Source organism: Pholcus phalangioides, unplaced genomic scaffold (genome assembly GCF_987345545.1).
Source record: "Pholcus phalangioides strain wild (caught in Gottingen) unplaced genomic scaffold, Ppha-v1.0 ptg000004l_1, whole genome shotgun sequence".
NCBI lineage: Eukaryota > Metazoa > Arthropoda > Arachnida > Araneae > Pholcidae > Pholcus > Pholcus phalangioides.
In genome coordinates, this window is record NW_028301597.1 from 4,201,748 (window position 1) to 4,219,104 (window position 17,357).

At 35.8% G+C, this 17,357-nt stretch overlaps 1 protein-coding gene across 4 annotated transcripts in view; it reads right to left on the bottom strand.

The window, feature by feature from the left end:
- Prp40 (pre-mRNA processing factor 40) overlaps positions 1 to 17,357 on the bottom strand; it is a 54,486-nt gene that overhangs the window by 30,927 nt on the left and 6,202 nt on the right. For all 4 annotated transcript variants that reach the window (XM_089255687.1, XM_089255668.1, XM_089255677.1 and 1 more), the window contains 5 exons: positions 16,758 to 16,868; positions 7,965 to 8,085; positions 5,801 to 5,831; positions 3,251 to 3,502; positions 3,047 to 3,149 (listed from right to left, as the gene is read on the bottom strand). In XM_089255687.1, the coding sequence (XP_089111813.1) occupies positions 3,047 to 3,149; positions 3,251 to 3,502; positions 5,801 to 5,831; positions 7,965 to 8,085; positions 16,758 to 16,868 (618 nt within the window). The remainder of the gene's footprint in view (positions 1 to 3,046; positions 3,150 to 3,250; positions 3,503 to 5,800; positions 5,832 to 7,964; positions 8,086 to 16,757; positions 16,869 to 17,357) is intronic.

The following is a 17,357-nucleotide window of genomic DNA, read 5'->3' on the forward strand; positions in this document are numbered from 1 at the left end:
TGGGTGAGGGAGAAAACAAATCAGTTTTGAAATTGTTTGGTTTTTGAGAGAAAAATTTGTAAATATATATTTTCCTTTTTTTTTACACACAACATACACCCCCTGCAAAAAAAACATTTACTACTTTACCCAGAAACAATATAATTTTGCCCCCCCGTAATTTTTAACAGAAAAAGACTCAGCGGTCTTCCCCGGTAAATTTCCCATGAACCTTGTAAGCACCAACGTGGCGAATTTTTTCCGCGCCAACCAATCGCCGTTTTGCAGCGGTCAATTCAAGATGGCTGACAAAGGGAACATAAAATTACAAAAAAATATATAATTTATAACATAAATCAACCAAATATGCGGCAATATGTGAACATCGATAGAAATATATCGGGAAATATGGAAAATTAGGATAAAATGAACACAAAAATCGATTCAACGACATACGGCCGCTCGCCACGTTAGCTCGGACTCCTCCCGTAATTTTCAAAGAACAAAAACGGTGAATTCGCCCCCACCCGGGGCACTCGATTTACCATGGCCGTAATACGATATTTTTTCTGGAGGGGAAATGTAATTTTACTGCCCCTTGACTGTGAAATTCGATAATTTTGCAAAGGAATTTATTTCCTTTTCTTAAATATACCATTCCATCAAAAATTCCATTCGAGGCATTGCCCCCCCCTCCCCCCCCCCAGTTTTGGATTTGATCACGGTATGTAGCAACCCGGGCCGCAAGTACGAACGAAAATTTACTATCGCCCGGGGCCGGTATCCATTTTTAATAACGGAAAAAAGAGTAAACTCTGCACTTTTCCTCGTTCAACACCCGTGGAACCAGACCCCGCCCTCTCCTATTGCGGTCATAACAGCGACTCGAGACAAAAATGTTGTGATAACTTCCGAGGTCTGAAAAGGGGATTTTTTTAACACCGAGAATGGAGCGCAATATGTCGATATTAAGTCAATAATCAGCATCGTGAAGATGCTCTAAATTAAGTTACGGCCAGAAGCGGATAAAGGTCAGTTGTTGACGGCCCGGGCATAAAAAAAAATTAATATTACGCCCCTTAAATTAGGAAAAAAGTATAAAGTAGGGGCCAAAGGCGCGGTTGCTGTGCCCACCGTTAAATCCGCCTCTATGTACGGCTCGCATTCACGTTAACTGAGTTTTCATCAGCCTGATGACCAATTTTCATCTGATTTGGTTAAACTAAACGTTGAATCTGGAGGTTTTTAACAACTGGCTGTTGCGAAGATATATTTTGGAAAGAGAAAATTCAACTGCCCCTGCGGGGAATCGAACCCACGTCCTTTCACTTTCCGGGTGAACGCACTAGACTACAGAGGCAACGAATCTCTCAATCTTTCCTTGGAGCTCGTGTACACTGAAAAGGACCGTACATGGACGGCCAGACCAGACTCAGGCCAAGCTCACAACTGCTGACGTTGCCACCAGATGGCGACTTATGGAAGGATGACGTCACTCTCCGCTACCACACGAAGGTTTTTAACAACTGGCTGTTGCGAAGATATATTTTGTAAAGAGAAAATTCAACCGGAAAGTGAAAGGACGTGGGTTCGATTCCCAGCAGAGGCAGTTGAATTTTCTCTCTTTCTAAAATATATCTTCGCAACAGCCAGTTGTTAAAAACCTTCGTATGGTAGCAGAGTGACGTCATCGTTCCATAAACGTTGAATTGCAGGATTCTGTGATCTTTTCATAAATAGTTCTCCTTTCGATCATATCTGGGGCTACAGTTCCTTGCTGAGATTTAAATCCAGTTAGAAAAATAGTACAAATTTTATTTCTAGATAGATCGCGATTTTCAGTCGGATGATTTTTTTTTTATTGTAAGTAAATTCAAAATACTTGCGAGCTTCTTTAACGTTGGCCAGCTACAAGAGTATTCTCCAAAACGTACTAATAATATGCTTAATACGTATTAATAGTACGCATCTTTAATATGCGCGCTTTGGTATTCTCCCGCTGCGCGTAAGTTAGTTTCTGCACGGGCTCTCTTTATAAACTCGCTCAATGTAAATGAGCCTTTAAATCGTCATTTCAAATATTGAAAAAAATTAATAAAAGTAACGATAGAACAAACAACAAATGTAACTTGCTCGATGCTCCAAGAAAGGAATTCGGCCCTTAGGACTAAAACTTTTTAAAACAAATAAAATAAAGGATCAATTTTAAAATAAGATGAAAATGAAAGAACGAGTGGGGAAATAAGAAAGAATGGTAGTAGAGGAGGGGAAAAAATTCTTTGTTGTAAATACGCCTTTTTCGCTATTTTTTTCCGGCCAGCTTTTCCATAAAATGACGACTCTTAACTATGAGCTTTCTTTCCAAGCGCCTTGAAATCAAGTTATGCTGACGTCACACGGTATGCTCCCGGGAAGATAAAGACGCCTTCATATATATATATATATATATATAGGGGTTCCTTGTACGATCGTAGTTCAATGAAGGGAGGGAGAAAATTAACGACCTTGAACCGGTAAAGTTCCTCCTTGAAGAAAAGAAAAACACTGACAGCGGAACAGTGCGCGAGAACGAGGTTTTTTTGCTAAAAAAAGTGGAAAAAGTGACCTGGGCCCGAAAATAGGTAATAAAAGTGACCAGCTTCTAAAAAAGTGACTTTTAGGGGAAAAAGTGACCCGTGCCGAGCCCTGCATCTTTCCTCATAGAATAAACTGTAACAAAATATTTCCCAAACATAATTGTTTCATCCAACATGCAAATTTTTGAAGAGCTGAAGTGTATTGATTTAAATGTAATAATGACAAAAGTTGCCATTCAGTTTAGGTAAAAAATTTCATTATTAAAATCAATTCAAATCTATCAAGTTCAATGTTGTTAAAATGATATCTAATTAGTGCACTATTTATTAAATTAGTTTCAATTAGCAGAAAAGAAAAAGTTATTTAATCTTGACACAGCATCAATTAGTTCTTTCTTACTGTGGAAGTAAAATTCAAAGAATTCCTACAGGAAGATTTTCAGGAATCAAATTTTAAAACAGCTAAAAAAATAATGAATTTCAAAACTAACTTTTTGTTTCAACAAATCTTTAAATGCTTCAATGGCCTCCTTTTTGTCTTTAAATACCAAGGGCTTTTGCAGCTCATCATCTTCAATTCCCATCCCATCCGTCCTAGCAACCACAAAGAAGGAAAAAAATGCAGTAAAGCACTTAAAAATGCAAATACTCCTATGAAGAAAAGCATTTTGTAATATATGAATACAAATATTTACTTGTCTTCATCAGGAGCAACAATAGCCTGATCATTCATTGTGATAGATGTGCCTTCAGTGATTTGTGCAGTTGAAGTTACAGATGTTCCAGAACTTGGAAGTTGTATATTAGCAACATTCTCAGCAGCAGTGGTAACTGGAGATGGAGCATCTTCAGAAGCTGCGATGGCTGTTGCAGGAGAATTGACAGGAACATCAAGAGTACCAGCACCACCACTGTTCGTTGCAGCTGAAGCCTCAGTAGCCGGTTTTCTTAAAATAAGTAATGTAATAAATACTCAGATGCAGTAACATTTTATTGAAAACCATTTACAGCCCTACACGACTAACAAACATGTTCTATTTCAAACACCTAGACCATGCTGCTTTACAACTCCTACAGATTTTTACCATAAAGTATGGAAGTACAGTGAATCGTGAAAACTACAGAAGTCTGGGTTTTTCAGAAACTTCTTTTGCTCAAGGATTTCTTTGAATTCCATTATGTTTTCGAGTACAAAATGACTCTGCATCTCCAAATAAATATCAAACTAATAACAAATCAACCAATTGACATAAAAAAGTGCGGTTTGCGTTAAGATAACTTATCGTAGCCCAGAGTTATTTTTATAAATTAAAAAAAGTTTAAATTTCACTCACAGATAGCGCTGTAAAATGACAAACTCGACATCTACATATGATTTATTCTCTGTGTGTATGTTCTCTATGCAAATCAATAATTTCATATCAATTTTTGCTAAATTTTATATATGTACCAAACAGGCTTCAACTTGAACAATAGGCTATTTTAAAAGTTCATCAAAGTTGGGCAAATGCTGATAGGGACAAAAAACTGTTCACTTTGGTTACCTTGATTCCCAAACAATGGTTTGTCACTATTTTTAATGCTCCCAGTATATGAAGAAATATATTTTCCTCATTCATCAGCACCCCTTAGTTTGTGGCCCTACTTAAGGACCCTCTTTTTCATGGAGAATAATTGTGTAATACCCAACAATACTTTTTTTCCTTTCCTCTCTATGCGACCTCTTAATACTTAACTTATCCTTTTTGTCCTTTTCACCTAACCACCTGTAATTGACTGAGAGGAAGTTTTATGGCTTTACAAGCCTATTTTTGTGCATGTATTTCCCCCTTCCCTAGGAAAGTTTTCCGTTCCCAATCGATCCCCTGTTTTTTAAGCAATCCTACAGGAAAATTAAAGAGCAATAATTTCGGGAGCGGGAATTGCCTTTTTTTTTAAATCTTTCAAGTGGGATGACCACTGACCATGATACACCTTTAAAAAAAGTGTGATGTACAAGGGGAGGGGAATCACTTCATGCAGCTGATGCTACAACTCTCAAAGAGAAAATAAAATTTCATGTTGCATAAATTTAATTTAATCTGCAACAAAAAAAACAGAAAATCGTATAAGTTTTTCGGGTCCTGGTCCCAAACTGCAATGGAATTTAGGACCTGGTGCCAGGGTCTCCACCAGGAGAGTCGAGCACACAAGCATGAGTGCCTTTAACAAAAACATTTGTACACCTTCTACATTTAACTGCATGGATCATTAATATTTTAATAATTAGAGCCCAGAAGTTTAGGCACTAAAAATGGTTGAAATAGGCAGGTAAAAAGGCACTTAAAATACCTAAAGGAGGCACTGAAAAAAGGCTTGTATAATTTTTAGAAGGAAGGAAATATAACTAAAAACTAAGGTATTATGGGTCCAAAAACTAGCTGAAAAATTGGTTGCACTTAATCCATCTATCGTTTTAATTATGGTTTATAATAACTGCATTATTATCCAAGTTAAATTGATTTCAAGACCAAAATAAAGTATTTGAGGTCTATCAGGTCAATTTCGGGGCCACAGTTACAAGATGCGGAGCCCAAAGAGAAAATGATCTTTGGGGTGCCTTCCAGTTGTGAATTCTCGTTTATTTGATGTATTATTTGGAACAATCACTATCATTTCTATAGCTGACACATAGCTACCTTGTTCTACTGTTGTAAAAAATTATTTTTTATATTCCCTCAAGCATATGCGGATTCCTCCAAGAATGGGGGCCCTGTGTGGCCACATTTGTCTCGTACCCCTGAGGACGACTTTTGTCAATTTAATCAAATACCAAGAAATACAATAAATAAATAGCTATGGTTGTTTGCATTACATTTATGGTGTAAAAAAAATTACCATGGCTCACATGAAAGCAACCACATAAAGTCAAGTAAATTACAAGTATGATTGAAGATGATGGTGAGTTTTTCACTTCACTATTTTGCAGATTTCTCTACAATCATATTATCTTAACACTACTAATGAATGTGAATGACATACAAGAGATTTTGTTCTGGCCACATCTTATTGGATAAGACTCAAACAATTTTTGTAAAACCCCATCAAGGTCAATATACGATTTATTAAAACTACCATAACGTTTTTGTATGTCTGGTAGTGCGAGAGTTGAAAAAAACAAGTTGATTTGATGAAATTTGCCATAACATTAATTAAAAAATACAAAGATAAATACTTCAACAAATTGTATTTTATCTCATACTTACTTAGCTTCTGCTTCTTTAGATGCAACAAGGGCTATTTTGAAGGAAAAAATCATGATTATTGTATAATAAAATTAAAATTATACATGGCAAGCATCAAATTAACATGGATCTCACAATAGCAGCCATAAAATTCAACTTTAACATCTTTCTTTTATTAACATAGAAAAATACACAATAATCTTGAAAAAATATCTATGTGCATGTGCAAACATATACAGTTGTATATCTTATTCAGGTGTCTTTATTCCGAATCTTCCTTATACTTGTTGAAAATTCCCATACTTGATGTTCGAAATGACCTTTCGTATACTTGAACAATGATTCATAGAATCATTTTTTTTCCCTTCCTTAAAAAATTAACATCTCAAATAATAAATATCTTCACAACATCCAGTCTTCTGTATATCTTGTATTAACAAGTGGAGAGCGACATTCTTGTCATATATATAGCCATCTGCTGGCTCGTCGTCCATGAGCTATTAGCTGATCGGTTCACCGTCCATTGCACGGTTCCGTTCGGCACATATACACTCTAGCGAAGGAAAATCTTTATCTCCTCTGTAGCTTAGTGGTCAGAGCACTCGTCCGGCAATCGAGGGACCCGGGTTCGACTCCCGGTAGAGGCAGAGATGAGTTTTTTCCTTCCTTAAAAAATTAACATCTCAAATAATAAATATCTTCACAACATCCAGTCTTCTGTATATCTTGGATTCATAGAATATTTGGCCCTATCTATATATATAAATTGATTTTGTGTCAGTGTGCGTGTATGTTCTCTATACAAATCTACTATTTTAGATTTATCATTGCTAAATTCTGCATATATATATATATATGAAACTGGTGTCGACCTGAACAATAGACTGTATTGTAAGTTTGTCTGAGCTGGACAAATGCCTGGAATTGGCTAAAAAACTGTCAGACAACAATGGTTTGGTAAGCCTCAACAATGACTTTTGGAATGTTTACTTTGGTTTTACTGTGGTTCCCTAACATTACTGTGACTCCTCAACAATGCATTTCAGACATATTTATTCCTTTACAATGGTTTGTCACTCCTTCGATGTTCCCATTATATTGAGAAAATCTAGGCAGTGCCTGGTATTTTTGCTAGTTGAAAATAAATTTAACAACACACTGCTGTATACTGCTAATTTGAAGCAGAAGAAAGAAAAACTACTAGTAAAAAGTTGTTTATATAGTTTTAAAAGAGGTTTTTGCTATTGTGGCTGATTCAAAGCTGCAGCCTAGCAAATAACTTTTTTTTTTTGGTGATCTAACACCAGAAATTTTTTTTTTTAAATCTCTTAATCTTACTGATTAATATTTAATTAGATTAAAAAGAAACACAATGCCTAAAAATTTATTAAAATCCCTTAACTTTTTACAAATAACTTTTTTTTTTTTGGCGATCTAACACCAGAAATTTTTTTTTTTAAATCTCTTAATCTTACTGATTAAGGGATTTAAAAAAAAAAAATTCTGGTGTTAGATCGCCAAAAAAAAAAAAGTTATTTGTAAAAAGTTAAGGGATTTTAATAAATTTTTAGGCATTGTGTTTCTTTTTAATCTAATTAAATATTTACTCCAGGATGTCTAATGTTCAATCAGTAACACAGTAAAACCTGTCTACAATAATATAATACTGTAGGGACCTAAAAAAATTGTTAGGTTATCGTTGTAGACAGTTTGAGCATTTGTACTATTTTTTATTGAATAGGTGAATAGGATCTCCGCCAGGACCAAAGAAAATATTATTACAGATAAGTTTATCCTTATACACAGATATTACACACATATTATGAAATTCTCAAAGAAAACTTGAAAGGGACTTTGAAAATTTTATTTTGACGTTAATTTTTTTCAGTTCTTTAAAAGAAGAAATTATGTGCATATTTTTTTTCAGAAATTATGTGCAGCCTAAAAGCTGCTGTGTGTATAAATTAGATTTCACTAAATTTAAACAGGTTTATATTTTCTTTTTTTTTTAATTCACATTTTTTCATGTTTTTTGAAATTAATCAGTTTATATAAATAGAAAACTTTTTAAAAAATTACACTTGAAGTAGTTTCAGTAAGGATGACTTGATTACAATTTTTTTCTCAAGGCAGTAATTTCATGAGATAAATTTTAATTATGACGTATGAAAGTTATAAAACATACTTTTAAGTTCTTCCAGCTCTTTGGGGATGGTCCAACGAGATTCTTTGGTCTGAACATTATGATAATATGTTCGTCCAGTTTCAGATTTGTATTCCTTCCAAGGACACTGAGACAATAACAGCTGATAATTTGAAGAAAATTTATATTTTAATGAGTTTGCTGTTTAAACAAGTTTCAATCTTCTCTTTGAAATTCCAACAAAATCTTACAAAATGTGTATAATACCATGAATATAATTTGAAAATACCAACAAAAATTGAAATTTTTCTCAAGTGTCATTCAATATGCAAATAATAAAATTGTAAAAAAAAATTACAAACACAGACATGCCAACATTGGCTTGAAGCTTATCAGTAGTGATGAATGTTTAGTTTTGAAATGGGGGGTACCCCCTACGACAACATAATCATAGTGCAATTAAAAATAATAGCTCAAAAATTCCAACCCGCATATACCCTTGTGGGCCTTATATACAGACATCTAGCAACTCTACACCCCCATCCGTTTTCTTTGTATCAGAGCTCCTACGGCATCTAGGATGAAACATTCTTTCTGACACAAGTTCTGTGAGCTCAACCATGCACTATGCAAATAAATCCAGGCATGCTGAACCAATCGTTAAATACATCTGTTTTTAACAAACAGCATGGGGTGGTTTTGATGAAAAACAGGTTTGGGAATCAAGTAGAGCGGCGGATTTAGACGCAGCTTTACAGATTGCCTTCTGCACACAGACGAAAAAGAGATCAGCTGCACGTTCATCTTCTCTTGAACTCTCACATATGTATATATGAATTCAATGCTATGGTAAAGGTAGATGCAATTTTAAAAAATAACAAAAATAAATAAAACACCACAAGAAACATTCAAAAGAAAAAATTCAAACATTCAAAAGACCCAATTTTTTTTAAACCAATTTTCATAGTATTGAGAGTGTCTCCCATAGCTCCATAGTTTATTGCAGCTGTTCGTAGAAACTACGAACATTCCATAGCAGTTGGCAACTCTGCAAACGTAGGTATGTTTATGTGTTTGCCCCAAAAAAATTTAATTTTCATTATATTGTTTGTTGGCTCATTATTTTCATACAGTAGAACCTCTTTTCCCAAAACTGACAGGACTGAAAAAAGTTTCAAGATGCATTTTTACACGAATACTTTTCACATAAGAAAGGAAAAATACAACCAAAATGGCAGATATTTGATTGACAAAAAACTGAAATATATGTATTTTTCCCACATACTCGCAATCCTTTCTATGGTCTTGGCAAATATCAGCTTTTCCAAAATCACGATATAGTGCACCTGCTTAATGTGATCACATCAGGACAAAGGATTAAGCATGACCACTAATTACATATGGCTACAAATGTTTTTGTTTTACCTCAAAAAGGAACCACAACTTTTGACTTCTGCAGGGCCACACTCAAAAAATTAGAAAAAGTAGGATGTCCTATTCCCATCAACATAATCATTGCCCTATTGGGGGGAGGGACTCTCTCTCTCACACACACACACAAAACTTTTTTTTTTAATCTTTAATTAAAATTTTTTTTCATAGTGAGGGTTATTGAGAATAAGATGATAGATTTCTAATTGCTTCTCTGAATGAGGAGCCGTGTAAATGTCAAAAATTTTGGAGTTTTTATTCCCCCGCGGATTTTCTCATTTATATTCTCTTCAGGTTACAATTTTTTACAGGAAATTACGGTACTTTCGTGGCTATCTGCTGGCATTCAAAGGAAGCAGTCTAGATGGTTTAAATTCACCTTGTTTCCACAAGATTGAAATGTGAATTTTTTGAAAAATCATAAAGGATTCGGAACTCCTGTTAAAATTGTAAAACATTTTCCGAAATCGTTCAAAAAAAAAATCTGTAAAAACTCAACCTTGAATATCTAATTTTGTCATCTGGCTGCTATACTGTATGTAGTCACTGTTTGCATCGCGAAAATCACAGGTGTGTATGCAGAATTGACTTTTGGAGGGGCACAAGGATTTCTTCCACAGAAATTGTGGGTCACTAACACCCAGATTTTCATCAAAGGGAAAATCTGGGGGAGTAGGTATGCTCCCACACCGCCAAGAAGATAAAAAATTACAAATATTTTTGTGGAAAATTTAGAATTCTAAATTTTCCACAAAAATATTTGTAATTTTTTATCTTCTTGGCGGTGTGGGAGCATACCTACTCCCCCAGATTTTCCCTTTGATGAAAATCTGGGTTCGGAACCTGCGATTGGGCAGTGGTAATCGGCTAAAAATATGATTTTCTAAGGTTTTCCTGATTTTGAGTTGGCTATTCCTTTGAAAAAAAGCTCTGGTTGCCACGATGATCACACAGACCTACAACTCAAATATGTATATATTAAATTTCAAATCTTCAGGGTCCCAACTGGGGAAGCAGGTGGGTCTAGTGCCCCAAGCTCTGAACTAGAGGGGACGCTGAGTTCACCTTGTATAATTGCTTCTCCTACATTACACGGGGGTGCCATAATGCATGCCTGCCCCGTTTGAGAAAGTATTTAGTTGCAGCCCTAGATAGTTGGCACCACCTACTGAACACAAAACATGTCAAATGCGGGGGGCACACACACAAGCACACTGTTAAGTTTCACCAACACACAAATTTGACACAGATTCCAAGGCGGTGGAGAAAGGAGGGGGGGGGGGGGACTTGGGGCCTGGTCCCCCCCCCCCACAAATGTGAGAAAATGACTGAAAAAAAGGGGTGGGGGAACAGAGATGCCATTGACGCATTATAATGTGTCAAATACCCGGAATTTCGGAAAAGGACACATAAAAATTTTGTTCACGCGTCCTCCGGGACACGTTCTTTCCTAGTTCTAAGAAGAAAAAAGTAGAGAGAAAAATCTCCCCAACTTTTTTTACTCCTTTTTTTTTTTTTTAACGTGTATCATGATCTCGCGACCTTGAAAAACTAGTTTTACTACTTTGTAGACTACTGTATATACAGGCGGGTTGTTAAAAAATAAGATGAGGGATACCTGGTTTGACCATGTACAGAATGAGGGGAAAGTGTACAGAAGTTTCAAGTTTTGGATTTTTTTATTACCCTGCAGATTTTCTCCCTTCCAATTACATACGGGAAATTGCGGTACTTTCACGGCAGCTATCAGCTGGCATTGAAAGACCGCGTCTGTACGGCGTAAATTCGTCTTGTTTCTACAAAATTGTGAATGCGGTTTTTTTTAAAAAAATCGTTAAGGATTGGAATGCCCGTTTAAATTGTAAAACCTTCCCGATATCGTGGAGAAAAACCAAATCTGTAAAAACTCGACCTTCAATATCCACAGTTTTGTCATCTAGCTGCTATGCTGTAGTCGCTGTTTCGCATCGCTAAAATCATGGGTGTGTAAGCATAATCGGCTTTTGGAGGGGCACAAGCATAAGCAGAGATAGACTTGGAAGTCTGGGGCGGGGGGCACAGTCATTATTGCTGGGAGGCACGGTGATGATGTAAATTCATATATACATTACTACCTTTGACGCTGGGAAGGCATTACCCCCACCCTCATATCTCCTCCCATGGGCACAAGGATCTAATTCTTCACAGATAGTATAAAAGAAATTATTTAATTCCAATATTTTAATTCTCTACAAAAATATTTTCAATTTTTGATCCTCTGGAGGGGGGGGGGGGGGAAGAGGCCTATTATAACCTCCCCCAAATTTTGCTTTTGGTGAAAATCCGTGGTTGGAACTTGCGATTGGGCAATGGTAATCAGCTAAAAATGTAATTTTTCCAAAGATTTCAAATTTTGAGTTGGCTATTCCTTTGGAAAAAAACTGCTGGTTGCGACGGCGATCACAGACCTACAACACAAATATGCATACATTGAACTTCAAATGCACGCATTACCAGTTTGGAGGATAGATGCAGGGCCGCAACTGGGAGGGACAGGAAGCCTAGTGTCCTGGGCTCTGGAGTAGGGGGGGGGGCATCAAATTCACCCTTTATAACTGCTTCCTCTACATTGGGTGTGCCAAAATGTGTACTTAGCCCATTTGAGAAAGTATCTAGTTGCGGCGCTAGATGGCACCACCTACTGAACACAAAACATGCCAAATGCTGGGCACACACACATACGCACACTGTTAAGTTTCTCCAACACAAATCGGACATATCTCCCATATTCAGGTGTGAAAATATGTGGTAGCTAAATGGCGACAGATCAGAGTGGTGGAACATCAGGGAGGGAAAATAAAATCATTTTACCAGGAAAACCAAAGTATGTGAATAGGGAATCAGAAGATAGCTGTTTGAGAGAGAATCTAATTTGCTTTAAATTTGATCAGAAGATATTGAAAGCACTAAGATTTTTTTAACGAAGTATAAAATAATCAGAAGGGAATTTATAGATTGATATATATCAGTAAATATATAAATATGTGCCTTCAACTGTTAATTAAAGTTGATCCTCCTTATAATGTTTTTCAAAAAACTGTCATAAAAATGTTGTAAACAGGAAAACACTTTAAACGGGAAATCTTAATGAGAATTACTTATTGTTAGGACCATGAAAATCAGTTGTACTAAGTGTAAAAAAATTTTAAACAGGAGAAACGTTATAAGTGGGATCAACTGTATATTTATTTTCGATTTATTACATGTGTGGAATTCCATAGGTTACATTCTCAATGCGAATGAGCTTCTTTGCAAGTTTTTCCTACTAGTAGAAAATGAAAGTAAACGAACCTTTGGATAGAACACGTTTTTAGAAATGAATTGCTTGATTCACAGATACCTTCTTCTCTTACCCCGAACATGATCCACCGCTCACTCTCAACAAAGAAATATAAGCAGGTGATCTCAAAGACCTGGGGCATGTTGGAAGAAAATTCATAGAGATACCAGTGAATTATAGGGGGGGGGGGACAATTTTTTTTCAAGATAAATTTTTTGAAAGGGACCCAGATTTTTCAAATAACCTGGGTCTGGGTCTGATAGCTCCTATATTCAGGTGTGAAAATATGTAGCAGTTAAAAGTTAAATAAAGATAGATCAGAGTGGTGGACCATCAGGGAGGGAAAATAAAATCATTCTACCAGGAAATCGCTTCAGAAGTATTTATATGAATAGGGAATCAGAAGATGAGCGTCAGAGAGAGAGAAAGAAGTCAGAGAAGAAAGTTGTACTAAGTGAAAAATGTTCTAAATGGGAACGTTATAAGCGGGATCGACTGTATATATATTTTTTAGATCTATTACATGTGCTAAATTCTATATGTTAAATTCTCAGTGTTAATGGGCTTCTTTGCAAGCTTTTCATACTAATAGACAATGAACGTAAATGAACCTTTGGATAGAACATGTTTTTAGAAATTAATTCTTTGTTTGATTTGTAGATACCTCCTTCTCCTACCCAGAACATGGCCTGCTGCTGTTTCAATGAAGAGATATAAGCAGGTGATCAAAGATCTGGGGCATGCTGGAAAAAATTCATTCATAGGATACAAGTGAATTATGGAGGGAAATCATATTTTTTTCAAAATAATTTTTTTCGAGAGGGGGCCCAGTTTCACTCAAAAAAAAACAAAGATTTTTTGAATAACCTGAGTCCCGAGACCCAGGTAAATTAGAGTATAGCGTCATCTCTGAGCGCTATATATGCTTAATGTACAGGGTGTTCTGTTAATGGACCGACAAACTCAGAGGGTTGTTAGTACACATCAAGAGGAACAAAAATTGCAATGGAACATGGTGTCACAAACCACGTTGAGAGGATGAAAATTGTGAAAAACACACTGAGGTTTCAATGTCACGCTGGAATGACAAAAAGTACAATAACTACAAAAAGATTTATTTGGTTAATTATTACAAGAGTTTTGGGAAGTGGCGGCTGCTGACATCATTGAACAGTCTACAACAACGTAAAAACGATTCACAGACATGCTCGAAGATGCCTAATATGCTTTTGACCTCTGCCGAAGCGGCGATAATCTGCACTATGAGATCCTCCGGTGTGTCCACAGGCATCGCATAAACGAGTGATTTGTGGCCCAATAGGAAAAAGTCACACAGATTGAGATACAGCTAAAGTGGAGGCCAAGCAATGGGTCCTTCGCATCCAATCCACCTCCTTGGATGTGTAACATCAACATTATTACACACCTTGCAGGAAAAATGTTCAGGGGCACCATTATGCATGAACCCCCATGCCTCGCTGCATTGCGGCCGGCCATCTGCTCGACTATAAAGCAGATGCATATCAGCATATTCCTTGTTCCTTGTTCGTGTAATCAGCCATCACGATACTCATTGAAACAGAACTAAGTGCTTACTACCGCAATAGCGCTAATTTACGTAGTCTGCAGTGTGTGATCCTACCCCACCGCATATGTTTCGTGACGCTGCTTACATCAGATAGGGCGAGTGAACCCACAAACGCATTCAGCGATCAACTGACATCCACCTTTCGTCTCCTCTGGACTCAGAGCCTGCATACGATTTTCACCCTCTCAATGTGGTTTGCGACACCATGTTCCATTATCATTTTTTATCCTCTTGAAGCCTACTAACATCCCTCTGAGGTTGTCGGTCCATTAACAGAACACCCTGTATACTGAGAAATGGTGCGTAATATTTTGATAATTCCCTTCATTTAAAAAAGTTACACTTTTGTTGTGTTGATAAGATTTGGTGGAAAAGTATGACATTTTATCAAAAAGTAAGAAAAGTAGGACAAGTAGAAGCCCTGCTGGTATCCCACCACTATACCTTCATTAACCATTTAAAGGCCGAACTATGAACAAAGTCACTTATTGTTTTGAAATTTGGAATTTGAGGTCCTTTTGCACGCCTATACAAAGATCAACTTTGAAATTTGAAAAAAAAAAAAATTTTTCTTTGTTTTTCACAATGTTCCATAACATTGGGGAGAACATTAGTATGTTCTCCCCAAGTGCCAATGTTCCATTTATGGAACATTGGCACTTGGGGAGAGGTGAAAGCCGAAACTGGTATCGCCTATATTCTAACGATTATTTACTTCTGGAGTACAGTTATTACATGAAATTTTCTATTCTCTACTACAAATTTGAATTCGCAACACATACTGGTTGTTTTAACATAAAAATGACTGCTGAAAATTCAAATTTTTTTCTAATGTCCATGATAAAAGGAAGGAAACATATACTTGATGAACCCGTTTGTCACATTGGTAGCACTTATACATAGGGGTTTTTTTTTTTGCAAACCGCACAAATATGATGGCTATCAGATGACTTGATATCTTTTTTCAGTTGACAACGGGACCTGGATAAATAATTAACCCCTCCTTCGTTCGTAGAAGGTTCAGTTGTCACTTCTCTTCGGAATTCCAAATGCGAAATAAGATCCGCTTCTCGCAACTCTGAATGAATTATCCAATGTGTTATAATGGTCATGTGGGAAATTTTTTCCAATGGAATCCAGAGCCGAGGTTTTGATCAGATTCTAGAAAGAATTTGTTTATCTTAGGCAATAATTTTTTTTCTGATCGCTCAAAACTGTTTCACCTTTTTTTTAAATTTGAGTGTCGCACTTGCGTTTTGTGTGCTCCTTTTTTCTGCCCTACATTTTTTGAAAAACACATTTCGGGAGTTTTCTAACACCTCATCCTCGTTGTTGAAAAATTACCTAGCATTTCACATACATCAGTTGGAACTGTTGATACTACTGTAGATCATTTTCAACAATATCATCATCTTAGCACGTAATCGGCATATATCTGCATCCTGTAATTCGGAATCTGAAAGGGTTTCTAAATATCCTACAGCTTCTTCATATGCAAGATACCTTTTTGATATGGTTACATTCAGCTGAACACAACAATACTATCTAAGATTGTCGAACTCGGTTTGATTAGTCTGAAGTTCGCAAAAACATACATTTCTAAGAATGCAAGAATAAAAAAATTCTCACCCAAAATCCACCCCAGAAAGCATATTCCTCTGTATATTACCCAGAATTAGCCCCTCTACACATGCCGAATGATGACAACCACCCTGGGGTTAGAATGGGGAAATTGAAGCAGCGCACTATACATTAGATATCCCTAGAATCCCGCTCCTGTGAAAGGCCAATGTTCCATAAACGGAACACGCATTTTTGAACGCACGCAACTCTTTAACATTTAACAGTACAAAGAAACTAATTGATTTACTTTGATTGATACATTAAGTGGTAGAAACACGCAAAATAATTTTCAATTTATTTCAAAATTGAAATTTTGGCGAATTTTATCGAAATGGGAAAAAAATTCCCAAAAATGTTTATATCAACCAAAAGTTTCCGAATTTATTTCAAAAAATACCTTGAACTCTCGTCTATATACGATAAAAAATCTGAAATGTTTGAATCAAGTTTTATCTGATATTTTTGTAAATAAAAACCATGTTCCATTTATGGAACATTGGCCTTTAAAAGGTTAAATGTTAATCCCTGCTTTTCTTCATATCTCCTTTTGATTATTTTGAATAAAATTGTAACAGATATAGAGGTTTTCAAAGAAACTGTTCTGGCCCATAGGGATGAAAATGAATTCATTCAGTACAATAAATGGAGATTTTTTTTTTTCCTTTTAGATAGAAAGATTCTACTGTAATCAAAGAGATCTCACCCATATCTAATCTAACAAAGTTGAAAAATAATAGACTACATTAGTCTAGTACTTAGGTAGTCTTACTACCTAGTCATTGATTATTAAAAACAATTGTTACAAGCAGGTGTATTGAAAAAATAAATAAAATTTGCACTACACCTGCATTAAAAAAAGAAAAAAGAAAATTACTTCGGAAGCTGATTTTAGTTCGTCAGGTTTTTCCCAACTAGACTGCTTGGTCACATGATTGTAGTAATATGTTCGACCATCTGGTGCTTTGTGTTCTGTCCAATTGCTTTTCTACAAGAAGAAATTTTTTAAATTAATATTTTTTTATGTTTCATAATTCATACAAAGTTTTGGTTTAACAAGCAAGAACATTACTATTTGCAAGAAATTATGACAGAGGTCCCTCCTATCACATTATTCAAGTTCAAAAAAGATAAGAGGATTACATTAAAAAAATCTGCACAGAAGTCATCAGATGAAAAATAAGCTTTTATCAAAATGAAGTATATAAAAAACCGATATAGCAATGAATAGTTTAATAATATCACATAATATCAAGGCTGGAAAAATCTCAAAAAAAAAATCTAGCAGACAAAAAAAAATTTTAGACGGCAAAAAAAATTTTTCCCAAAGGAAAAAAAGTCTGAAATAACGCTTCTTTTGACTTTTTCAGAGAGTAGCAACCCTTTTCCGTGTTGGCAGATATGCTGCTATAAACTCTAAACATTTTGTGCTGCTCTGAGCCTGCAATTTAGTAACTACACAAAGAAAAATTTAGGC